The 26,176-nt window shown below is 36.5% G+C and overlaps 3 protein-coding genes and 1 pseudogene across 4 annotated transcripts in view; 1 reads left to right on the top strand and 3 right to left on the bottom strand.

Annotated features, from left to right (window-relative positions):
• Nucleotides 1-10,011, top strand: part of LOC149059339 (uncharacterized) — a 33,628-nt gene extending 23,617 nt beyond the window's left edge. Inside the window, exons 3-6 of the transcript XR_016191600.1 lie at nucleotides 8,382-8,436; nucleotides 8,599-8,817; nucleotides 8,914-9,068; nucleotides 9,126-10,011. The gene's annotated coding sequence lies outside the window, so the exon portion shown is untranslated. The remainder of the gene's footprint in view (nucleotides 1-8,381; nucleotides 8,437-8,598; nucleotides 8,818-8,913; nucleotides 9,069-9,125) is intronic.
• LOC149059340 (uncharacterized) lies at nucleotides 370-9,732 on the bottom strand. Its single transcript, XM_089227189.1, has 10 exons — nucleotides 9,502-9,732; nucleotides 9,147-9,317; nucleotides 8,881-9,088; nucleotides 8,592-8,792; nucleotides 8,392-8,478; nucleotides 8,273-8,319; nucleotides 962-1,108; nucleotides 796-887; nucleotides 617-681; nucleotides 370-531 (listed from the first exon to the last, which is right to left on the bottom strand). Exons 1-10 carry the CDS (start codon nucleotides 9,594-9,596, stop codon nucleotides 370-372), a joined length of 1,275 nt encoding a protein of 424 aa, XP_089083315.1. The 5' UTR covers nucleotides 9,597-9,732.
• Nucleotides 1,283-8,265, bottom strand: LOC149059341 (uncharacterized). 2 transcript variants are annotated; one of them, XM_089227185.1, is made up of 3 exons: nucleotides 8,102-8,265; nucleotides 7,975-8,023; nucleotides 1,283-2,071 (listed from the first exon to the last, which is right to left on the bottom strand). In XM_089227185.1, the coding sequence occupies exon 3, from the start codon at nucleotides 2,069-2,071 to the stop codon at nucleotides 1,421-1,423; it is 651 nt and encodes a 216-aa protein (XP_089083311.1). In that variant the 5' UTR covers nucleotides 7,975-8,023; nucleotides 8,102-8,265; the 3' UTR covers nucleotides 1,283-1,420. The 2 variants fall into 2 exon arrangements, with proteins under 2 accessions (XP_089083311.1, XP_089083300.1); XM_089227174.1 differs by having other exon boundaries at nucleotides 7,975-8,265.
• Nucleotides 10,012-22,613: 12,602 nt separating the features above from the next.
• Nucleotides 22,614-23,731, bottom strand: LOC149059342 (uncharacterized; annotated as a pseudogene).
• Between the last annotated feature and the right edge of the window lie 2,445 nt (nucleotides 23,732-26,176).

The raw sequence follows: 26,176 nt of genomic DNA on the forward strand, positions 1-26,176 counted from the left end.
AAATCATAATATATAAATATAATAGAACTATAAAACACATAATCATTGTAAAACCAATATATTTATAGCGTATTGTATTTGTTATGTATAAATATATAACCATAATAGAACTATAAAACACACATAATCATTGTAAAACCAATATATTCATCGCCTATTATATTTATTGTATATAATTATATAATAAATATAATAAAACACACATACCTAGTCATTATAAAATCAATACATTCATCACTATTCACTACTAATTGAATTTGTCAATAAATGTAAAAAATTAAATGTATAATTTGTCAATAATTAAATCTGTCGTAAAAAAGTAGTTAAAAGTATAAAAATTGTATAAAAATAATAATAAAATTTAGGTTATCATGGCTGTGGGCCAACTTGTCTATGCAGATACCCATCCATCATATGACCGGCTCTTTGGAGAAACATTAAGAGATTCCCATCGTCATTGAGAGTATCAATATAGTCTCTAACCCTCCGAGTAGCATCTAACCGTTGTACTCTAGATGTATGATTTCTTACCTAAACATTTAAAAACAACAGTATAAATGAGTAATTATAATATATGGGTACATAAATTTAAAATTAAATAAATTCATTAATCTACTGTTAGGTTTCTTCGAACTTGGTCCATCTCAACGTAAAATTGATTTTCAATCAACAACAATTTTTCTAGAATAAAAATAAAATAAACTGTAATAATTTTTAGCTGAAAGTTCCAAAATAAAAAAAAAAAAATAATTAATTGCTTATTAATTAACAAATATTTTATAAAATTGAGTTTACGCAAAAAATCCCAAATATTTGGATGTTTTCCCATTTGGTTGAGTAACATAGCGTGAAATGACTCTAGGTAATTGTTGGTGCGTATATCTGAACTAAAAAGTATATTATACATTTTAGAAATATTCGGTACCTAGTAAAAAAATGTTTTTTTATATAATTCTCATACCCATAGACACTTATTGAGGCAGCGCCAATTTGTGTAAGCCAAAATTCCTGAATATAACCATTCAGAAATACTTCCATCTGTTGATAAATATTCGGATATTGATTGGCAAATTCAACAATTATCCAAAATCCGTCATGTATTGTAAATGTATGTAGGTGTAGGAACGGTTTGGATCTTAAATAAATAAATACTACAACGTATTATTTAGACACACACGTTTATTATCCGAATATTTATATATATATATATTACGATTGTCACTGCGTACGACGTTGACGGCGGTCCGGCTAAAGCTGTCGCCGCCGTCACCGCCGCTGGCCGGGCCGGCGGCCGTGCCGCAGGCGGCGGCCAGACCGGTTGTCGGTCGCGATCTCGCGGACGTCGATAGAGACGCCGCGGTCGTTGCGATAACGACCGCGACATACTCCCCCCCGAGTCCACGAGACGCGACCGAGCAACCTAGTCCACGGGGAGGGTTACCGGGTCCCCGGGCGTCACCTCCATGGCCTGGATCCACCGCTCCACCGTGGCTAGCTGCTGCTCCTGGGTGCCTGCTGGTGGAGTTAGCTGCTGCTCTGCTGGCTGCTGCACCACGGGCTGCTGGGCTTGCGGCTGCACCACGGGCTGCTGGGCTTGCGGCTGCACCACGGGCTGCTGGGCTTGCGGCTGCACCACGGGCCGCTCGTCGGTCGGGTCGGCTTGCGGCTGCCCCGCTGGCCGCCGGAACCGGCCACGTCCATCCCGGACGTCGTGGCGCTGGTACGCCGGTGCTGTTCGACGAGGTGGCACTCGCCCGGGTGGTCCTGCCCTGGGCCTGGCGGCTTCGGGCTGTGGGGTGTTCGCTCGGGTGGACCGGCGTCCCTCGGCGAAACCCCGTTCGAACAAGGCCCATGCAGTCGGGCTTGCTCGTATCCGGCCGAACGACGCGGTGGCCGCGCGTTCGGCCGACCAACCGCCCACCGTGTCCTCCGGTCCATCCCCGGAGAGCCTCCTGGCTTCCCGCAACAACTGCGCGGCCATTGCCCGGAGCTTCTCCACGTGAGTGGCAATCATGCCACGGGATGGCCGGTTGTTGCGGTTTGGTGGCGGGTTATTGGCGCGTTCTGCCATCTGAAACAAGGTATGATTAGTTAGTGTTCTCTGACGGTCCTACAGCTCGCTTCATCGCTGAGACATGTAACTTAGTAGGGTGTTTACCCTCCGTCAAGAACACTCCAGTTCCTAGTGGTTTACCCAACTTAACGGGACCTAACCATTTCGGGGCGAACCCCGCGTGAAAACGCTTCTCCGCACTTGACTGCGGATGCGCTTTGTAGTATACCCAATCCCCTACCGACAGATTGTTTCTTCCCGGAGATTCTGGGGGTATATGGGTCCTGGGGCCCTTGGGGCCGGAAACCACCGGGTCCCCCCCTCTACCACAGGAATATCATCTGGTTCCACCGGAGAATCTTCGATTTCTACCGGAGGTTTCCGCGCTGCTCCGGACAACTTCGGACCATTTTTGCCCGCGTCCCGGGATCCTTCGGCCAGCTCGAGCTGCCAATCTCCGGGGGCCTTGATCTCCCGACCAAACATCATTTTGGCCGGTGACTGTCCGGTGTTTCGGTTTTCCCTGTTTCTTACGGAGAACAACACGTGTGGCAGGTAGACATCCCACAGATGATGAGGCTTATCAACAAGTAAGGTTCGAAACCCTTTCTTCAACTCTTGATTTTGCCTTTCTACCGGGTTGGCACGCGGGTGGTATATTGGAGTCGTCCATCCTTCCACTCCCCACCTCCTTAGTGCGTCTCCCATTGCCTTGGACACGAACTGCTGGCCATTATCTGACAATAATGCCCTCGGGTATCCGAACCGTGGGAACAACTCCCGTTCGAATGTATCCACAATCGATTTGGTCGTCGCCTTTCCTAAGGGGTACGCCTCTACCCAGCGACTGTAACAATCAGTTACTACCAAAATCGTTGTCTTACCCCTCTGCGTTCGTGGGTATGGACCCATAAGATCGATGCTCAGCACCTCCCAAGGTTGCCGTGGGACTCGGGTGCATATCCGATCTTCTGGTTTGCGATTCAGTGGTTTTACACGTGCACAAACGTCGCACGCCCGCACGTAATTTCGCACTGCTTCACGCATACCGGCCCAAAAGAAACGACTCTTTATGCTTCGGTACGTTTCTTTCCACCCTGGGTGATTCGCTGTATCGTGGTCGTGAAACCTTTGTAGCAGAATCTGGGCCTTGTCCACCGGAACAACCACCCCCTCTTCTCCATGCGCGATGGATCGTGGGTGGCGGTGCAACACCTTGTCCCGGATGATGTACAACTTCCGAAGACGACCGAACCTTGCACCGTCTCCGGAGAGTTTACCAACTATCTCCCGTATGTTCGGGTCATTTTGTTGCCACTCTCGGACAACTTGCCATGTGACGTTTTCGTCATCCCTCTTCGGCTGGATCGCTCCACACTGGGTTGCACCCACACCGGATCCTCCGGACACGCCGGACAGATCACCGAAGACTCCGGAAGTTTCTTCGGACACTCCGGGCCGAATCACAGGGGGATCGTGGATATTGTTCTCCAACGATTCTTCGTCCACTGTATTCGGTCCCACCGGACAACGGGATAGCGCGTCGGCTGCTTCATTTTCTACTCCAGGCACGTGCCGGATTTCAAAATCGAAAGCCCCGAGTTGTAGCGCCCATCGCGTTAGTTTGCTGTTGGTACAGCGGGCTTGCTGTAACCATCGGAGTGCCGCGTTATCCGTGAATAACATAAACTTACCAGACTCAAGATATGGCCTAAACCTGTCAACCGCCCAAACTATGGCTAGACATTCACGTTCGACTGCCGAGTATCTTCCCTGTGCTGGATTGAGTTTTTTGCTGGCGTAGGAAATGATTTTCCTATCACCACTCTCCCCCCGCTGGAAGAGCACGGCACCAACTCCGACTTCGCTTGCGTCGGTCTGTAGATTGAATGGCTTACCCGGAAGAGGAGGGCAGAGCCGTGGTGCGGACACCAAAAACTCCTTCAACTTCCGGAACGCCTCTTGCTCAATTTCTGACCAACGCCATTTGGTCCCTTTGGCCAACAGACTCGTGAGTGGTGCTGTGATCTCGGCGTAGTGTGGCACGAATTGGCTGTACCAACCACAAACGCCTAATACCCGTAACACGTCCTTTGTCTTTTTTGGGACCGGTAGTTCTTGAATCGCCGTCAGTTTCTCCGGTTCCCGGTCTATTCCTTCACCGTCCACGACGTGTCCTAGGAATTTGATCTGTGCCACCCCGAATGTACATTTTTTCGGTTGGCACGTCAGACCGTAAGACTGGAGTCGCTCCAAGACTCTCTGCAAGTGGTTTAGATGTTGATCGGGACTCTCCGAGTATACCACAATATCATCCAAATAAACCAACACAAATTTACCAACTAACCCACGGAAGACCTCGCTTACCAAGCGACAGAATGTGGCGGGGGCGTTTTTAAGTCCAAAAGGCATTACTCTGAACTGGAATAATCCTCTTTGGGTCCTAAACGCCGTGAGTGGACGTGTCTCTGGTGAGAGACCCACCTGCCAGTATCCTGATTTCAAATCCATGGTGCTGTAAATCTTCGCTCCACCCATTCCTCGGACCATGTCATGGAGATCCGGCATCGGGTGAGCGTCCGACTCCGTCTGCATGTTCAGACGGCGATAGTCAACGCAGAATCTACGTGAGCCATCCTTTTTCTTCACGAGTACCACCGGTGCAGCCCATGGAGAGATGCTAGGTTCAACAAAACCCTGTTCTTCCATGTCTCGCACCATTTCGGCAATCACCTCGTTTTTCTCTCGGGAGTACCCGTAAGCGTTTAGAGCCACCGGATTTGGATCCTTGAGACGGATCTGGTGCTCTATCACCCGAGTTCTGCCTACTTCTCCGGAGAAAACCTCCGGATATTGGCATAGGACTTCTTTGACCCGCATACCGTACTCTCCTTCGGGTAATCCTGCGGTTGTTAAGTCCACTCCTACGGTGACCGGAGTTACTGGATTTCTCCAACTCACGGAAACACGTCTTTCTTTCCCCAGGTGGATTATGCAACCGCTATAGTCCCAAGCGACTTGTTGCTCTACGAGGAAATCATGGCCCAGGAAGACATCTCCGATGAGATCGTCTAACACTGCCGCCCTGAAGCTTACCTCCAGATCCACTATTCGGGCCCGAAATTCGGAAAACTCCGTAATTTCTCGGGTCCGACCGTCCGCCATCCGGACAGTCTCCGGTTCTTCGGTAAAACTCCGGCCAAACTTCTTTGCCACCCACGGTTTGACGTAAGTCCTCGCCGCTTGGGAGTCCAGTAGCGCTACTACTGCCCCGAGTGCAAACTCTAGTTCTATGGCCGGTAACGGAACATCCGTTACTCTTGTTTTCCCCGTTGACACCGTTGCAATTGCTGGAGACTCTAACCCTCCGGTCCGCAGATCCGAGAAGCGTTGTCTCAACTCAAACTTTGAGTCTGTATCTGAGTCTCTCCTCTTGCACTTTTCCCGTGGATAAGGAATAAACTCCTCGGAAAAATCTTCGGCTGTGACCGGACAAATTAACAACTCCTGTGTTAACTCATCTTGTTCCGCATCACTTGAAATGCTGTCCGCGACATTTTTATTGGAAACATCACTCACCTCGGTGGGATTTTCACTTTTGTCCGGAACACTTTCGACTCTTAAAGATTTTCCCGACCTGTTGTCCAGGTGGTCGGAACCCGTTTCCATCACCGAATCATTTTCCCGGTCCATTGTCACGAACTGTGGTTCCTTTACCGGAACGTCGTTTTCAATGGGTTTTCTCGGGTGATTTCGGCGCTTTCTCCGGTGTTTCTCCGGAGGCTCGACGGTTTTCACCGGACAACTCCTCACTCCGGAGCTTATCTTCGGGTGACCAAAGTTTTTCTCCGGAGGAATGCCGTTCTTACCGGATTTTACCGGTTCAGAACTCTTTTGGTCCGACTTCTTCGGGCCATTTCCCGAGTCTCCGGTCCGTATTGCTCCGAAGTTCCGTTTTTTCGGGTCAGTTCTTGTAATTTGTGGTTCCTGTATCGGAACGTTACTCACTGCCCGAGTTGAACTTCGTTGCTTACCACTCTTCGGACGACTCGTGACTTTTCCGCCGGTTACTTCCTGGCCGGCCGGGACCCGGCGGTCCCGCCGGTCGTTTTGGCGTTTCCCGACTCCGACTTTCTTTTTGGACATGCAGCTTGCCAGTGGTCATGACTACCACATACCCTGCATCCTGCTCCCGAAGATAGTCGTTGCTTCGGATTCGGCACCTGGGATTTCTCAGCACTCTCAGCTTTTCGTTTATCCAACCATTTTAACTTTGGTGGTACGTTGGTGCTCACTCCCGCCTTATCCGATATTACGGCCTTGCTACCATCCAGAACATGGGCAAGCGCTCGTAATTCGCTGAACGATTTCAGTCGCTGTATACGTGCATGAATTCTAAATTCATCACGCATGAGTCCAATCACTGTCATTACCACCGCTTCTTCTGTCAGACCAAGGTTTAACCTCCGATACAACTGGTACTTGTGTAGGACATACTCCCCCAGTGTTTCGGTCTTGGTCTGAGCGGTGCTCAACAATTCTGATTGCAGACTCGACTGCAACTCGTCCCCGTTGAACTTTTCCAATAGTTCAGACCTGAACTCTTGCCATGGTAAGTCCAACGCTCTCATGGTTCCCCACCATGTTCCTGCCTGTGCCTTCAGCTGAGGGGCCAAAACGGTCACCCATCTAGCCTTGTGGATACCAGTTTCTTCAAGTATTGCCTCGGCCTGGAGCAAAAACCGCACTGGGTCTTCCTCCCTCTTACCGGCAAACTCTGGTATCGACGCACGGGCCATATTTAGCTCATTTTGAGGGATGAGCAGGCTGTCCGGGAAATGCACGCGTTTTACTCCGGAAAAACTACTCCGTAACGCTTCCTCATGACTTCCGCCGGACACTTCACCGGACACTCCGGACAGATTACCGAAGACTCCGGACATTTCACCGGACACTCCGGACCGGTTACCGGAAACTCCGGAAGAACTCCGATTTCTCTGGTTTTCCCCGGTCAATCTGCTCCGTATGTTCGCCCATCGGCTCTCAAAACTCACACTTTGAGTTTTGACCGGACGATTTTGACTTTCGTCCGGGCAAATCTGATTGGCTCCGGATATATGGCTGGTTGATGGTTGTTGGGAATTTTCACGGCATGAGCAACTTGCTTGCTCCACCCGCTCGGTCGACCTATGCTTTTCTTCTGCTAACTCCCGCTCCAAGCGTTCCACGCTCTCGCTGAGAGTAGCGATTGTCAATTGTTGCTTGTCGACCGTTGTTTCCAACCCCTCCAGCCTGTCTAACATCTGCTCCATAAACTGATTTATCAAGTTCTTTTCAGAGTTGACCTCATCCTCCTCAGTTTGAGCCTCCGATGTTTTCCTTTCCGGTACCTGGGCTGACGTCTCGTCAGTTTCCCCAAACCGTACTGATCTTGGGTCAATGCTTTCCTTGGTCCGAATATACTCTTCTAAAGCCAAGAGTTTATCGGCCTTGGACCCCCCGGTCTCAATACCACGTTTCAATAATTCCCTGTTAATATCGACAATATTTAACTCACTAATGCATTTAGTAACCATTGTGCAGATTAAATTTAATTGCTATTATCTATCTAATTAAATTACGATGGATACGATATTACGTAACTCGGGCTATCGCTGGTAGAGATATGTACTTTCCAATCTATAAATAGCCTAAACCAAGTTTAGCACTGTAGGAATTACGCTAAATTATGCAAATTTTGCTACAATTTACCACCTTAGATTGGACAAGCCCTTAATATTTTATTAATAATAAAAAAAAAATCTGAATAAAAATATTAGGAACCGGTATGATCAGGACACCTATTGTAAGTTCTTTTAACCTGATATGTGCTAATTTACTTTAATTTACGTAAAATTATTTTTATTAAAATTAGCACTTACCTTACTCCTTACTCGACTGCGCCAATGTAGGTGTAGGAACGGTTTGGATCTTAAATAAATAAATACTACAACGTATTATTTAGACACACACGTTTATTATCCGAATATTTATATATATATATATTACGATTGTCACTGCGTACGACGTTGACGGCGGTCCGGCTAAAGCTGTCGCCGCCGTCACCGCCGCTGGCCGGGCCGGCGGCCGTGCCGCAGGCGGCGGCCAGACCGGTTGTCGGTCGCGATCTCGCGGACGTCGATAGAGACGCCGCGGTCGTTGCGATAACGACCGCGACATGTACAATTGGGGTGTACTTGAGCAGGTAAATGTGGTAAAGCTAAGATCTATAACAGACATTTTTGTAAAACAGTATAAGGTATTAATATTTTATTCTTATTAATTTCAGACTAAATTACCATGCGCAATATTGTAGCTGCCTCAGGATTCGATTGGAATAAATGGTAAATACTATTTAGACTTCTTCTACAATACCTTACAATAGCCTAAAAAATATTAATTAAATGTTGTACATTTATATTAACTATTCCTAATAAGAAATAACTTGATTGATATAAAATACTTAAGTAATAATACCTTAATACTTTACATTACTTACTTGACAGTAATGGAACCAACAACCCTGGAATCTGCTTTCCGGAAAGGTTGATTCTACTGCATTTATTAACCCCCTTTCATAATCAGATATGATTGTTAACTGGGCATAATTCAATGGCAAAACCTCACGAACAATCCTCAAGAATGACTCGTATGTAGCTTGAGACATTCGGGAAGTCAGCGCATAAACTATCGGAAAAGACTTAAATAGAAAATACAGTCAATAGGTATATACTTGAGAAGCTACTGATATATAGAGGTGTATTTATTAATTTACTTATTATACTTACTACATTTTTTAAAACCACTTGAAATGTTAATAGACATCCTTTGGTTAGCTGTGGTGGACTTTTTGGTACCGTTTTAAATGTGCCGTCAATTCCTGCAAAGGTTACAGTTAGCAGTTCTCCTCTATATTTTTGAATCGCATCTAAATTTGAGAATATGACGCCAACCCGTTCGCCTTCTACCATAAACGGTAATTGTTGTTGAAAAAAACTAAATAAAAATATATTTAAATATTTTATTTTATTAGATAATACATGTGAAATTTTACTTTGAGGACGGATTCTGCATTGTTGTTCCATATGCTGAATTTTGATGCTGGCTTAAGGTATCTATCAGTTCTTCGACTGTAGATGGATTGTTGGGATGACGGCGCCGACGCATTTTTTTTACACAAAGTTGAGTTTGTAAATAGGTGTAGTTTGTTGCACCTTCTGGATTTCTAAAGCAGTAATAAAACATTCTTACTTAATTAATAGTATAGTTTTTAGTATATTAAGTAGTATAGGTGTATAGTTAGGTTAGGTTAGGGTAGTTACAATAGTTATGCATATTTTTTATTATTACTATTACCATATTACTTTTGTATTGGTCTTAGGTTAGGTTATTGATCTTCTCTTACTTACTCAACTATTTCTCTGTTATAAATTTCTCTAACTGAGGTGGACATAGATCCGGGTTTTGTTCCAGCTATACCAATAGCTCTTCTTAAATGAACCATAGGAACATCGACTAACCTAGGTGCATGGTTGTGCAATCCTAATACTGTTATTGTATTGTCATTTATATTTGTATTAACATACGCAGTGGCAGGACAAAATGCTGTTCGATTTTTTTGATTTTCGCACACTACGTATCTAAATAGTTATAAATTAAGATTTTACTAGCTAGCCAAACAAACCAAATCCTAAAATATTATTTCTACTCACATTTTGTTATTTCGACTTCTACTTTTATAATACCTGTAGTTTAAATTGTCCACAAATATTTGTGACTTAAGTCTAACACCAGGAATTATTGTGTATGTTGTTGCATGTTCTTGAACTGTAAATAAAATTATAATTATAATTAATATAGCTATTGGTATATGTAAGTAATATTTACCTTTTATATAAATATATGCATATAATTTAGTACTTACTGTTAACTTCTTCATCTACATCCACATCCACATCTACAATAATTTCTTCTGGAAGATTGGGAAGAAGTAAAACATAATTATGGTCAAGTAAATGATCCATATTGAAAAATAATATTGAAAACAAAAAACTAGATATATGTATAACTGAAAGTTAAGAAAGTTTAACCAAACAAAAAATAAACCACAATACTAGAGTTGATGTATAATAAGACTGAAAGTGTTTTATAAAACTGTTCTGTAAATTTCCCGCAGTAAAGTATAATAAATAAAAGAAAACTAACATGGTATTTTGTAGATAAGTAAAATGTCATAAATTAAACAAAAATAACACCATATTATCTTGACATAAATTGATTTTATATGTTACATACTTTACATCTTGGCGTTAACGAGGTAATTCATTTTTCCTGATTAGATTTTATAATTGATTAAACTGATTAAAGTATGTAAGTAAAACTTACTAACTTTTAACGAGTTAAATAAATAAGAAAAGTAAGTTTAACTTATCTTGCCTACATTTGGACTTACACCTATGTATGTTTGTAACATTGTATAGTGTGATTTTTTAAACTAATTTAATAAACTAAAATAAAGAGTAAACAAGGTAAGCTTATTTATATTCCTATTTTTCAAAAATAATTGTTAATATTAAAATTAAATTTTGTATCACTTATTTATAAAAAAATGTTGATTTGCAAATTTAAAAAATCCCATCATTAAGTATACCTAAGTTAGTTCTAAAAAAATATTTTTGATGAAGATAATTATTTAAACGTATTTTATTAATTAAACAAATACAATAATACACTTTATATTTTAAACTACTGAAGTATAAATGCATAACTGTAAACAAATGCAATCAAATTTAGTTGGTTGAACAATTACTATAGTTCTATAAATAAAAGTAAAATAAATTTAAAAGAATATTACAAACATTAATAAAGACCAGATAGACTTAAACAATATTGGTGGCATTTCAATGAGTAATTGGATAAACAACTACATTTTTTCCAACAGTATATTTTTATTATTTTATTTTATATTATAATAAAATATAATCATATATTAAACAACTTCCAGCCCTGTGGTTTTCTCATCTGATGTTCATTAATACACAAACAAAAATAATAAATAATAATATATTATGTATTTAAATTTTATTTATAATAAAGATATATCTACTACAAAATTTAAGTTTGTAGAGTCTACAATAATGACAGAAGTAAAAACAATAGAGCATTATAATATTGTTGGATTTAGATGACCTTAATTTCAAAGATTTTCATTTTAAGCGGTTTTATTCCCGCCTGCAGCAGTGTTCACCGTCGTCACCGTAACATGTCGTCATCGGCTGCCGTCGGCGCCTCTGTCGCGTCCGTCGGTGCGATCGCTGCAGTGCAATTATCTTAATTACCCATATTATTGTAAAATCCCGCAATACGCCTACCCTGACCTTCCCTACTACGACATCAATTGCGACAACAACGGCCAGCGACCGGACACCGTTCGCCAGCCATCTTCATTTTTTAAACCAACGTCTTCTCGACAAGACGTAACGAACACCACCGGCCCACTCATTCTGCGGTCCGATCAACCTCGTAGTCAATAGTCAATTTATAGTTTTTTGTATTGTCATCCATACTCGTAATGTACGAGATGATGGGCTAAGCGACGACGTCGGGCCCGATGTCGGGCGAAGCCTCCGTTTTTTCCAGTGACCGACGCCGATGGGCCATGTCGACCACGTGTCTTGGGGGTCGACGGCCAACTGGCCAGCCTATCCCAGCCGTCGGTCATCCACAATTTCGTCATCCAGCCACAACTCAAGTCATCATCATTTGTGTAATGTACAAAACTATTTCCCCCAACATTTCCCCCTTTTCATTTTGATTATGTATCACAACTTTTTCTTTTCTTTTTTCATTTTGATTATGTATCACTACAACGTATTTCTATTTATGCTCCATTTTTCCTCATAGGTGCCCCAGTAATCGTCATGCGGAGCCGCGGGTATTTTCCTTTAACACATGTAATAGTATAATGTGTCATACCGACGTATGATGATTATTCCGTGCCGGTAACCGCTTGTCGGAGCCGTAGCATTATATTATATACTTTTCCCTGTATATTGTGCATTTTGCCATGTGCATTATATTATGTATCTTTCCCTGTATTTTGTGCATTTTGCCATGTGCATTATATTATATACTTTTCCCTGTATTTTGTGCATTTTGCCATGTGCATTATATTATATATTTTTCACTGTATTTTGTGCATTTTGTTGCCATGTGCATTATATTATATATTTTTCCCTGTATTTTAGGCACTTTGCCATGTGCCAAATATTATATATTTTTTATTCAAATTGTTTAAAACACACCCTGTTCTCAAAACCGTGTCTGTCAAATTATATAATATACTACTACCTTGTGTTGCTGTGAGCGAGAGCCACTATTATTATCATACTTAACTTATATAATATTATTTATTACAACCATGTCAAATATATCCCCATAGTTATCCTAAGGCTTTACGCTTATTATTTTATTAATATAAATTTTTTTGTTTGTTTTCCCCCTTTTAAATAAATCTTTGGCGTTCATTCGCCACTGCGTGTATCAAAGCCTGTGAGTTCCACCGACTTGACCCTCGGGTCTCACGCGGTGCGGCTCACAGGTCACGAGGAAAGTGTTCCCCTTTCCTCGTGGGTGGTTTTTGTGACTTAAAAAATCATGAAATCTCACATAGTCTATGGTCACACCATTTTCTAGTAACCAGTCGGTTCCTAGAATAAGGGGAGTAGAGAGCTGGGGAACTATTAAAAAGATGCCCTGCGTTTCGTGATTTTGTACAGACAAGGTGAGATAGATTTGGGCTTTAATTTTGACGGTTTTATTACTGAGCGCTGTGGTGAGAGAGATGCTTGTGAGGGGAAAGAGAGGGATTTTATACTGATCAGGATGGAGATTAAAAATATTGAAAAGGTCTTCGGAGATGGCAGATACAGATGCACCTGAGTCAAGGAGAGCGGTTTGTTTACTATTGAAAATATTGATTGAAATTTCGGGGCGGTAATTTGGAGGGGGTACTATTTCTTGATGGAGGTCTAATGGATGGGTAAGTATTGATATTTGAGGAGTATGATGAGGGGACACAGGACACATCCTCGCGGGTCCGGTTGGAACTAGTTTCCAGAGGGGGGGGGGGTTGTTACCTGGTCGGGATGTTGAGGGGGAACATGATCTTGGGGCTGGTTGTACTGGGACCTATCGTAATTATTCTGACGAGGGAAATAGTTGTTCTGACCGGTGGGGGGGGGGTAGTGGTTTTGGCGAGAGGGGTAATGATTTTGACGAGAGTGGGAGTGGGAATTATGATTAGGAGTGTGCTGGATATTTTAATTGTGTGGGAGGGTGTTGGAACGTTGAAGATAAGTAAGTTCCTTGATCAGATCATAGGTTGTGAGGATTCTAAGACCTCTGAGGGCAAGGGAAAAATGGTATGAGAAGTGGGATATGATCTGGTCTACCATTTCCATTTGTTCGATTGGCGGTTGGAGATGCCGGGCCCTATTGATCCAGTCCATCGCATGTTCGGACATCGTGGAGAGGTCCTCATGATGGTGGGGACGGTAAAGATCATTTTGGATCTGCCGTTGGAGGCTAGGGGACCAGAAGTATTCGCTGAAAAGGGCTACAAAATTGTCATAAATCAATGGAGGGGGAAGAAGAGTGGTATGCCACAACAACGCGGTCCCAGTGAAATTGTCACTGACAAGATCAATTTTGACTTGGTCAGGAGCATTGTGAACCAAGAAATAGTGGTTAACTTTGTCCAAGAAATCTGAGGGATGTATAGGGGTCAATTGCCCCTTGTATTTGGGGATTCTTTGGGGATCGAGAGTGATGCTAGATATTTGAGATAAATTATTTGAAAAGGCACTATTGTAGAGGGACTGGTTGTTCTGGGAGTTATGACTAGTAGAGAAAGAAGTTGAGGGAAGATTGTGAGAGGTAGGGGCTTGTGAGAAAACTGTGGAGGATAAAACATTTGAACTAAAGATGTGTGAGGTTGACATTAATGGGACTTGAGAGACTGGTTGTGAGATACTTGGAGATAGATGGTATGGTTTGAGTGGGAGTGGGGGGTTTTGGGGAGATAGTTTGGAGTTTGTTTTCTACTCCCGCAAGGCGAGCAGACTGGCTTTCCACAAAACAAATGCGACCTGTGAGGGATTGGATTTGTGCGTTGAGATTTCGCTGAATGCTATTGGCATGGTTCATACTGTCGCGGAGAGTGGTGTCACGGGAGGTACGGGAGTTTGAAGCTCAGCAATGTGGCTTTGGAGGTTTACGAAGTCCTCGTGAAACTCACCCTGAACCTGGGTCAACTTGTAGGGATCGCCTATTTCAATTTCCCCTACACGGGTGGAGAGCTCTTTATACTTCTCACCGTACTCACTGAGTCGGATTACCCATAGTGGTGTCTAAGGCAGAGACAGGGATAATCGGAGAGTGAATAAAATTCGAGGGATCGTATCTATAGGGTTGGGATGTGCGGCGTTGACCAGCATTGTACATGGGAGCTCAAGCCAAACTCAAGCCAAAGCTTATAATGTAAATAATAAAAAATAACTCAATGAGTATATAAACGTAATCATAATATAGAAAGAAACTTAAGCCAACGCCTGTATAATAAACAGAGAAATAACTCAATGAGGATATAAATATAATAATAATTCAAAAAACAGCTTAAGCCAAAGCTTATAATATAAATCAAGTAAAGTAACTCAATGAGTGTATAAATGTAATAACAATAAATAATTTTTTTTTTTTTTAGAAGGAAAATGAACAAATAAATTTAAATTAAGTATTAAGTAATAGTTGGGCATGTATCCCAATATGCGTATTATACAGCTATAAAAATATTTTGTAATAAAGAGAAAAAATCTAAATGATTTATAATAATAAGAAGAAATAAATAAGTATAATTTAACAAGAAGTTAACGCTTTGAATAATAATCGCTTTGTAATAATAGAATATAATCAACCGGGCTTGAGGTGGGCCAAAAACCAGACTTATTGTAATTGCTGAACAACCATGATGTACCGTTAATAATTATAACAGGTGGGAAACCTACCTAACATTTGGGGACTTGTCATAGAGACAACACCTAATAATACTAATGGATTTTCAAACTTAATGGAATGGATAACGCTTTAAGCAAATTAAAATATTTTCTTGTAAGAGAACACATGGTATAAAAACTAACTTGTGGAAACATAATATGTTTGTTTTATAATTTATAATTTGCTAATATGACTAACAGTGATTTGAAACTTTTGATATAACTCACATTTACATTTAAATAATAAAGATTATGTCCTACCAAGGCAAAAAGTTCATAAGGAACCTAAATTCAATTTACAATAACACATGGCTTCACCATAAAAAATTAACTTATAATAATAATAATAGATAACCGTCCGCAGACCTAAGTTACCACATAAATATAGCTCTATAACATAATAAATGACTCCTAAGGAATATAATAATTCAATAACCTCCAAAGGCATAACAATACACGTACATTTATATCAATATAATGAGGTAAACGTTCCATTTTCTTCATACAAATTTATTCATTTAATAAACAAAGAATTTTTATATGAAATAATAAATTATATAAATTATAAAATTATAAATACGACGTGTATACATTATAATTTAATTGATGAAGTCTTAAAAAACCTAAAAAGTGTATAATTATCTGATAAAAAAGAGGTTATCTTATCTTTTATTTATAAACCTAATGGTTTTAATCAATTATATCTGTTATATTATTTAGGTAAATTTAAAGTTATAATGTACACAACTCTGCCTATTATAGGGGCAACAATTTTTTACAAAAACCAAAAAACCATACCTGATAAATTGTTTGTAATTTAAAAAGTATTAAATAAAGTTTTATTCATTCATATAATATGTTGTAGATAATATTATATACATATTATAAGTTAAAGTTAAAAGTTAAAAAAAACATTCTGTTAATTAAAGATTTTTGTTTTTAGTTAATATAATTGTATAAAAAAAGTTGACAACTGACTTGAGGAAACTTGAGGTTTTACAAATCAGTTACCAATTTGTAATTATTCGTAAACACGAATATATAATTTTTAACTCAAGTATAACCACCTAATTAATAATTTACGTTTAATAATAAAAAATATTATTTATAAAATTATAAATATGTATAAACATGGAGCACTAAATATTGGCGTTGGAAAAAGTTAAAAAAGTTAATTTTCGACTAGGGGTGGTGCTGTGGAAACGTTTCTCCCGCCCCACCCGGAGTTTTTCAGTAATTGCGGGGGCGGTATTTGAGCAGGAATTCTGGGGATTGCGTCAGGAATTGGCAGGAATGGAGCACTAAATATTGGCGTTGGAAAAAATTAAAAAATTGAAATGGGTGGGGTTGGGGAAATGTACGTTAACAATACTTCAAATTACCCTAAACGGTGTAATGACAATAACTTAACCTAACAATCCTCATACTCATAATAACAACTGACTCCTATAAAGTGTAATAATTCAAATAACCTTATAAGGCAATATAATTCAAATAAACATCTAGTGTATAATACTAAAAATTCAAATAACCATACAAGGCTTAATAATACTTTTAACTAATAATACTAATTATTGACCGTGTGGTCCTAGGGAACAAACACATTTTATTGCAACGCACAAATAACTAACTGTCCTAGCAATGTTATGTAGCGAGTTGGAATTGGGACCTGTGGTAACCTAACAGGGAGGGTATAAAGGGGACACATATGTTATGTATACCATAGGGAGATTGATGACACAGTCCGCAAGGTTCAGCCTTCTCCACACCGTAACTGCGGGATCGAACTGACACTGACGCCCGACACAGACACACCAACCAGCAAACATCGACAGGAACAATTTCTGTAATAAATTACTGGATATAAACATGCTCAGAGTGGGACATAAAAAAATTAATAATAATTGAACAATTACCTTGGTAGTATAATACAATTTTTGAAAGAATCACATAGTTTACAATATATTTTTTTCTAGGATACCAAGAGAATTGAATTTAATTTAATAATATGACTTTTAGAATTTGAATATAATAATAAAATGATCTCTTACAAGAAGAGAACATGAAAGTCACATTGTAATAATATAATTAATAAAAAAATTTGGGGTTAGGGGATTAATAAGATGGAGGGACTTAAGGAGAATAATATCAAATGTTTTTTTCGTATAGGGCAATATTATTTTATAAGATTGAAATGGATAATAGTTCACCATGCCATGTGTTTAGCCATAATAATTGTTAGTTCAGCTTAGGTTAGTGGACTGTATGGTGTGAATAAATGGTAACAACTGTATTTTGATTTGCCGCAAGCGGCGGACGTCCATGAACTTGGCCCACCCACCAAACCCGATACACTTCAAATATATGTCAAAAAATAGCAAATAATTAGCAAGTAATAGCAAGTTAGTTTTAAAAATTAGCAAGTCATTTTCACATTTTATATGATCACTTTTTAATTAGGTGGGCCAAGTTCAGGTAGCCCACCCACTTCAACCAATACACTTCAAATGTATGTCAAAAATTAGCAAATAATTAGCAAGTAATAGCAATTTGGTTTTAAAAATTAGCAAGTCAATTTGCTATTAACAAATTCAATTTTGCACCGGGTGGGCCAAGTTCAGGTAGCCCACCCACTCCAACCAATACACTTCAAATTTATGTCAAAAATTAGCAAATAATTAGCAAGTAATAGCAATTTGGTTTTAAAAATTAGCAAGTCAAAATCCTGTTTTTGGAAAAAGTTTTTATTCAAATTGTCCCATGTAACCTTTTTGTGTTCTAAAAATTACAACAAACACAATTTTTTTAATATACTAATAATAACTAATTAACTATAAATAAAAATTCAATATCAAAACCCGCATTGTCACACTAGCCACAAACATGGTCAGAATATTTATAAATTTTTTTTTATTTCTATTTAGTCTGTTTTATTTTTTTTATAGATTTTTATTTGATAAATATATTTTTTTAATCAAACATGCATTTTTTATTAAATAGGTATTGGTTTGTTTTATTCAAGCAAGATTTTTTTATCATCAAGGCTCTACCAACAAATTTCAAATAATTAACCTAGGTACAATAGAAAATTTGTTTATACTAAGTATTATACTTACCTTTTACCTGTAATAAATGGTATTATTTATCCAATATTTTTTTTTTGCAAATTTGTTTTTTCTGAAAAACAATGAGTTATTGCATAATATTACACTGCTGTAATAGCCATCAGCTATTATCATTCACCATAACGAGTGGCTACGGATGCCATGTTGCAGAAATAATATTATTTTTTTATTAACTTTCTAGTCTCCAGTACAGCACTATGCATACTATAATATTTATGAATTTCTAATTTTAATTAAATCAATTGGTACATTCTCCATAATTATATATGAAAAGTATTATATTTTTGCTTGTTTTATAATATAAGAATAAAAAAAATAAAAATAAAGTTAAATTAGGTACTAGTAAGTTACTGCCCTGCTACTGCGAAAAGCAGTAACTACAAAAATCATATTTTCGGGAAATTGAACTTTTATGTTTTTGTAATTTTTTAAATAAATTTAAGATTTTAAGTATTCCTTTTGACTGAAACAGATGGAAATTTATGTCAGAAATTCAAAAATGCTATTAATTTTGTGATTAATAAATTATTTTTGACAATTTTCACATAATAATGCAGTTACTGCGTTTTACATTAGCATTACCCGTATAATAACATATAGTGGTACAATTTATAAAATGCAGTATTATCAATATCATATAAGACTGCTAGTAGTAAATGCAGTAACTACAAAAATTATTAATTAACTCAAATATTAAAGAAACTTCTCAATCATACATTTTAAAACTTTTTATTAAAATAATACATTGTTTTAAAATAAAATCATTAAAAAAAAACATAACTTTTTCTGTTTAATTAATAATTAATACAACAAAATAAAACATATTATAAAATAAATAACAATATATTTAGTTTTTATAATACAAGTAAAACCTAATGAAAGATAACAAATCACAGTAAAAACTTAATTTAAGGAACCTTTTTTATAATAATATGGCAAAATACATAATTTATTTTTATAATACATATTAATAAAAAAACAACTAATCATAACTTTATAACAATTTTAATTTACCATATTATATTTATAATAAAATGTAACAAGCAGATTTAAATTAAAAAACTGGTAAATTTTTCCAAAAAACTTTCCTGTCTTCTGGTAAAACTTGTTTAAGTGTGTTTAAGATATCATTTCTTTTACATTCAGAAATTCCACATGGAGCTACTTTAGCTGGAGGCATTATCATTTGTTTGTTAATAAGATTGTTTTTTAAAAAGTCTAAATGCCCATAATTTTCATCGTTCAGGTCAGTTTTGTATAAAAGATCATATTGTCCTCGTACAGCTCTAATTGTAGTTATATTTTTAAGCATCACACGGTTAGCTTTTTTATTTGTCTTTTTGGGGGATTTATTATCAGTCCACAAAAAAAAATCATCATGTTCCATACATTTTACAATAACCTCTTTTTTTGCATTTTTTACAGCATTAGTAAAATCTTTGAAGTCATATGTTTTTTTTTGTTTCTTCAGTGATTTTTCAACCTGGTGATGAAAGTTATCTGCACTCATGAATGTGTGCCCAGGTTCAAAAAAAAATAAATCTATAACTTTAGGTAGGTTTTAGATGTTATTTCACTAGAATTAATTATAAAAACTAAAAAACTTAATAATGCCCAATTTTTATTCTGACTTGAACAATTATCCAACCAAAGCACAATATGTGGAATATCTCTTAATTCTTTGAAAAAAGCATAGAAAGTACTTATCAAATCCTCTTTGTTTCTACCACTAATGGCTTCGTGCCAAATACAAGCTAAGGTGTTTTGATTGGATTTTGAACCTAGGGGAACAAAGCTTTCATGGTAAGCTACTAACCTTCTAACAAATATTACTTTCTTAAATGAATCTGCTCGAGGTAGCATTATTACTTTTTGTAGATCAGCAGAATAATAAACTATATCATCAGTTAAAGCTGCTGCAGCAGCGTGTTGTTGATACAAAGCTCTAGAATTAGTGTAACGGGCAAAATGTTCAATTTTAATTTTACAAATATCACAGTCAATGGTTAAAGATTCATCATTATGTTCATGCAGTTTAAACAATTCACAAACTTCACATTCTTCATTACCTAGAGTTGCAAATGAAATATGTTTTTCTTTTAGTTTTTGTCTATAAAACTCATATGAAATATTACAATTGGGATTTTTTTCAATGAAAGAAGCATGCATTAGGGATGCATTAATGTCACTTGGTAGGTATCTAGTATTTGGTGCATGCTCTCTGCGATAATGCGAAATACTAGGATTGAACTCTTCAATATGTGAATTAACTAATTCATGAGCTATAGAATTATAATTTCTATTAGTAGATTTAGTTTTCAATGAATATTTATTAGAAGGTGGGCATAAGTCTCCAATGGGTGTTTTATGAAGAATGTCAAAAACTACCCTGTCATTATTTTTTTTGTAACCAAAAGTTGTTAGGAAAAATGTTTTACATACTTCAATATTTATTGAATTTTCATTCGTTAAATGATATTTATAAGAAAATTGTTTGTTTTTAATTCCCATTGACACTTTTCTTTTGACATTTATTCTTTCACACAAATTAAAAATAACATCTCTTCTTTCTTTCCATGTTAGTTTCCAAAACTGCAAGTTAATTTCAAACCTTCTTTTTTCAGAAATTTTTGTTGTACATTTCTTCCTACAAGTTTCAATACATGGTGGGAGAACTTTGTGTTTAAGCTTAAGTTCTTCTAACATTCTCTTTTGTCTATCCTCCAATCCAACATTGTATTTCTTTCTGATCCTTGGGTTGCCATCTTTTCTAAACAATTCAACTGCATTCAATTGTTCACTCAATTGATTGTTTATTGTTAAATCATCGGTATCAGATTTTCCTGAAATACATTTTTTTATATTAACTTTATAAGAATAACAAGGAGAAAAATAACATATTTAATTAGTTAAAATCCAAAATAAATTTTCAGATCTGTAAAATTATTAATAATAAATACAAATTATATTACCTTGCTCATTATTTTAAAATAAACTTAAATCAAGTTGATTTACTTCTGTTTCAGCTGATTTTACATTGTTATTTTCTTTAATTGTAGTTGAGTTTAATTCAGTTTCATTTAATATTTCAATAGGCAATGAATTAATATCAATAAAAATGTTACCTATAAAAGGTAATAGCTTATAAATATTTTACAATAATCAATAGACACATTTATTCTACTACCAACTTACATAATAGAAACTAATTTTATGATGTAAAATTAAATGTACTTGTCTTGGGAAATATGAGAATGTTTATTTAATAAACATGATGAAAATATAGTTTGAGATATAATAATTTAGAGTAGAAAGATGAGTTTTTGGTTTTAATTTTTAACAAAAAAAAAACCACACTCATAAATCATTTTTCGAATAGTCTACTGTTTTAAATAATTAAATTACCTTGTTCATTATCTGGCAATACTTCGGACGATTCTTTGATTATAAATTAAGTATTATTTAAAAAAAAAATAATAATTTACCTGGGTCATTACATAATTCTTCATGAGATACAGATGGGTCATTACATAGTTCTTCATGAGATACAGATGGGTCATTACATAAGTCTTCATGAGATACAGATGGCATATTTATATTATTAATCCATTTTTGTACCATTTGATGTTTGGTGTGATTCGTATTCGTGTACAATAAAGTTGTACCATTCTTCGCCAGATCTATTAGTTTTTTAGCTCTGTTTGTTGCCGACATGATATTAATTATATATAGTATGAGTGTACCTATTTATTATAAACTATAAAAAAAGTTTTGAATATTTTTTAATTTAATATTACAAATTAATGAGTTAATTTTTAAAGATAAGTTATCATAAAATATAATAATAACTTATAAAGCGGGCTAAAAAGTACAAACACACGTAGTTTTGACCACGCGATTGAATGGCGTGGCTATCACGCAGGAAAGAATTTCGGTCTAAACGATTGTACGAATTGGACGTTACGGCAGTTGCGCGGCAAATGATAACAACAAAGTACTTCTATTACTAGAAGAAAATGCAGTAAAAGCATTTAATATTTTGGTGCTAACGGTAATTGCAGTAACTACAGTGTACATACTGCTTTTAATTGTAGGAATTGTTAATTACTGCGTTTTAGTCTAGGAATGGTACGACTTTTATATTTTTACTGTAGTTACGACATTTCCAGATTGAATTTTAAGCCACTAGATGTCGTTTTTCGTGTATTTAACCAAGATTAAACTATACGCAGAATAATCTCATTAATAATATAACATTAAAACCTCGTTTTTGATATTTTTGTAGTTACTGCTTTTCGCAGTAGCAGGGCAGAGTACCTACTTATGTGAACTGACATGAGACTGTTAATAAAATACAATTAAAAATGTTGAATTAAAAATATTTTTAGGAAATAAATCATTTGATTCTATATAGAAAAGTAAATGAGGATTAACTTTAGTTTTTTCTATGCTCTTGATTTTTTTTATTTTCTGTTCCAAGTCATTATGCCTTTCCCATTTTCCATATGCTCGTCTAATATAAGTCAAATAGTGAAATGACACATAGTGAATAACTGCAACCAATGTGTATCTAAAAAATAATTGTTAATAATAAATTAAAAAATAGGATTTACACTTTTATTTAATCACTCATAATACAATATTGATAAAATTTAGTTTGTTATATAATTTACCATTGGTGTTGATATCTAAATTTTATATAATATGTTAAAGATCAGCGGTCCTCACTAGGATTGTGGAATGGGCCAAATGTAATTTTTGAAAATTATTTGCGGGCCGCATACATTTTTAATTATTTTTTTTAATAATAAAGACATACAAATTATATATATATATATATAGGTATTGTAGGAAAAAGTATGAAATGTATGAAAGAATGAATGACATAAATGTTTTTCTTGGATTTATAATTATAATTTTAAATTTAAATTTGTAGTTTATTTTATACAAAATACAAATTATTCATATTATTATACTAGTATATTAAATTTATATATTTATTAAATTATTAGATAAATATTGATATTTTTTTAATCAAAATTAGATAATAAGAATGAACAATTTAATTTTAGTGCGCGCCGCACTAAAGTTACTAAAGGGCCGCATGCGGGCCGCGTAGTAGGGACCGCTGTTATATATTATATATTTTGTTTATGCTTACCTTTTTTGGTTTAATTCCATTTTTACGGGAATGTCACTTAAAAGACATGAATATGTTGTCGATTCCATTGATAGTGTATCAGCCTCAATGAAAATGTGATTTCCCAGATTTATAATTCTGCTTAATATATCCCGTTGCATTTATTTTGATAACAAGGCATGGTCTTTGATCGCAAATATGTTTGTAGTAGGTTTTGAAGATAGGAAAAACCTTAAGTATGAATTTGTTGTATGTTATTTAATATTATTGTAGCTGAGTTTCTTGTTGTGTTGTTCCCGGAGCACTTAGTATTGGAACACATCGTTATATGAGTGGAACTTGGATTGTCTTTTACATACTCTTGAATTACTTTAATGACATTGCATTCAACATTGAGAGTGTTTACTGTGGGAATGCACGTGGAAATATCAAAATATGGAAGAAGTAATTTTAATCTTTGGTTGTAAGTCGATTTTGATGAACCATGAAGGCCAAGTTCTTTTGCGAGATTTAAAAATTCATTATTTGTCTCATTTACAAATGAGGCATATTTTTCATGATCTATATATGCAACGGCGATAGCTACTATGACCGAATCAAATGGACATGTATTACTAACAACATATGTATTTTTGTTGTATTTACACAATGGAGCTATATTCCCATTTAAAATGACCGATGTTAAATGAGATCGCATTCGGGATCTATTTAGTATACGATCAATATCAGGACATGTATCTATAAATTTTGTTTGCCTTTTTTTATTTTTTTCCATATTGATCGCATTATTTCCAGAACTTTTTAATGGCCTAGTTATAATTGTTTTATAGCCTCCCCAACGTTCTTCTTCATCGACTGTTAATGTACTTCCAAATGAGCATGTTGGTGATAGAATCGGTGTTAAGTCTTCTTGATTACATTCATATTTTTCAATTTCGTTGCATATATTTATGTTCTTACTATCATTGAAATTTTGTTGAATTATTTTATCATTACACTCAATTTGCATTAATTCTTCATCAGTGGGACTTCCAAATGAACATGCTGGTGACATTATTGGTGTTACCGGTTGATCAGATTCTTTAATTACGTCCATATTGTCATGGGAATCTTGATGATTTGTTTCATGATAATTGTACTCTAAGTCCATTAAATCTATGGCAGTTAAGCTTCTGAAAGAACATGCCGGAGACATTATTGGCGTAACTGTTTTACTAGATCCTTTAAGTGCATTGCTCTTGTTGCCATCCTTTACTTCATTATTATTATTGGTATTATATTCTTCGAGTTGACGACTACGCGCAATTTTCATCGAACCGTCAATACTCATAAGATGAGTGACAATGAAACGATCAACTGCCATGGGCGTTGTCTTGTGTTTTAATATATTACTTTTAAGCAAGGCAAAATCCCCTTCAACTGATGCAGATGAAGCATTTATGTAAGGGGATTTAAAAATTGAACACATTATATTCGAACATAATGGAAATTCTTTGCATAGTCTTAGTAATTGTTTTGTGAATTCAGGTAAATAATAAGGACTGATTCTATCACCTTCCACTGATGAGTAAGAAATACTCTTGGATTTTATTCCATTCAAAAACGCATAAATTTTTGAATTTTCTCGTTCTCTTTTATTCATAACATCAATTTCCTCATCAGAATTATCAGAAAATATTCTATTGTTATCTAAAATATAACTTCACATGTAATTTTCATTTATTCTGGTGCCTCTTATATTGTTCAGTAACCGTATTCTGGCTTCCTCAGCTGGACATTTGTTTGTACTTCCCATTTGTTCACCCTCTGTTTGGCTTATAGATACTGTTAAAATATCTAATAAAACATTTTCAAATTCTTCTAAGCAATTTGCTCGAATTAACAACATGACACATCTAACATAAAATTCTTTTAAACGGTAATTCTTTGTGCCTGTTAAACATTTCCAGCGACAAACTAATTTCACTAAATGAGCTATGTCAATTCGGATGTAACAATTAGGTAAGTTATTAGATTTGGAATTCAAAATGTTGAAGCATTTCTCTACATAATCGTATAATGTAATTCCACTACAAAATGCTCTAGAGATTGCACCCAGCAATGCTTTAGAATAGTCACATGTAGTTTCTTGGGGTATGGGAACACCGTCTTTGAGCCATTGTGCTAACCAGTAAAAAATGGTAAGCGTATCATGTTGCTCACTTACCATTTGTGTGACTGGAACTTGGTAACCATTTGTATTTAACACTGCTTCATATAAAATCATATCAAACCTCCTGTAGCGTCAATCGATAGACGGCAGTACGATTTTTGAACGTGTTTATATACAACAAGTTGCGAAGGCGTCCAATAATGAACAAATAGTTTGGATGCAGATATCGTATGGATAGAGCCTGAATATTTCCCATACTTAAATTCAATAAGTGATTTTATTGGACACTTTTCAGTGATTCCTAAAGAACTGTCTACAAACTGCTGCTTACACTTCCATAGCACAGAGTTGTTATAAATATTGGGGGGTAAATGGTCACCAAATTCAATAGATGAAACGGCCTGTCTTCGCCAATTTTCGGCAGTATCTTTTGATAACGATTTTCCGACTTTAGATCTTTTATATCCGTTCAGAGGTCTTTTCGAATAATGCTCTTCCCAAGAACCCCTTGTATCCTCAGTTTCTATGAATAACTTTAACGGAAAACCTTCTTGTGGTTTATGATCGGACCAACCATGTAAATATACGCCGCAATCCTTACATTTTCCTTGAAAT

Source organism: Diuraphis noxia, unplaced genomic scaffold (genome assembly GCF_037042655.1).
Source record: "Diuraphis noxia isolate RWA-SAM2 unplaced genomic scaffold, SU_Dnox_SAM2 contig0001, whole genome shotgun sequence".
In the NCBI taxonomy this organism is placed as follows: domain Eukaryota; kingdom Metazoa; phylum Arthropoda; class Insecta; order Hemiptera; family Aphididae; genus Diuraphis; species Diuraphis noxia.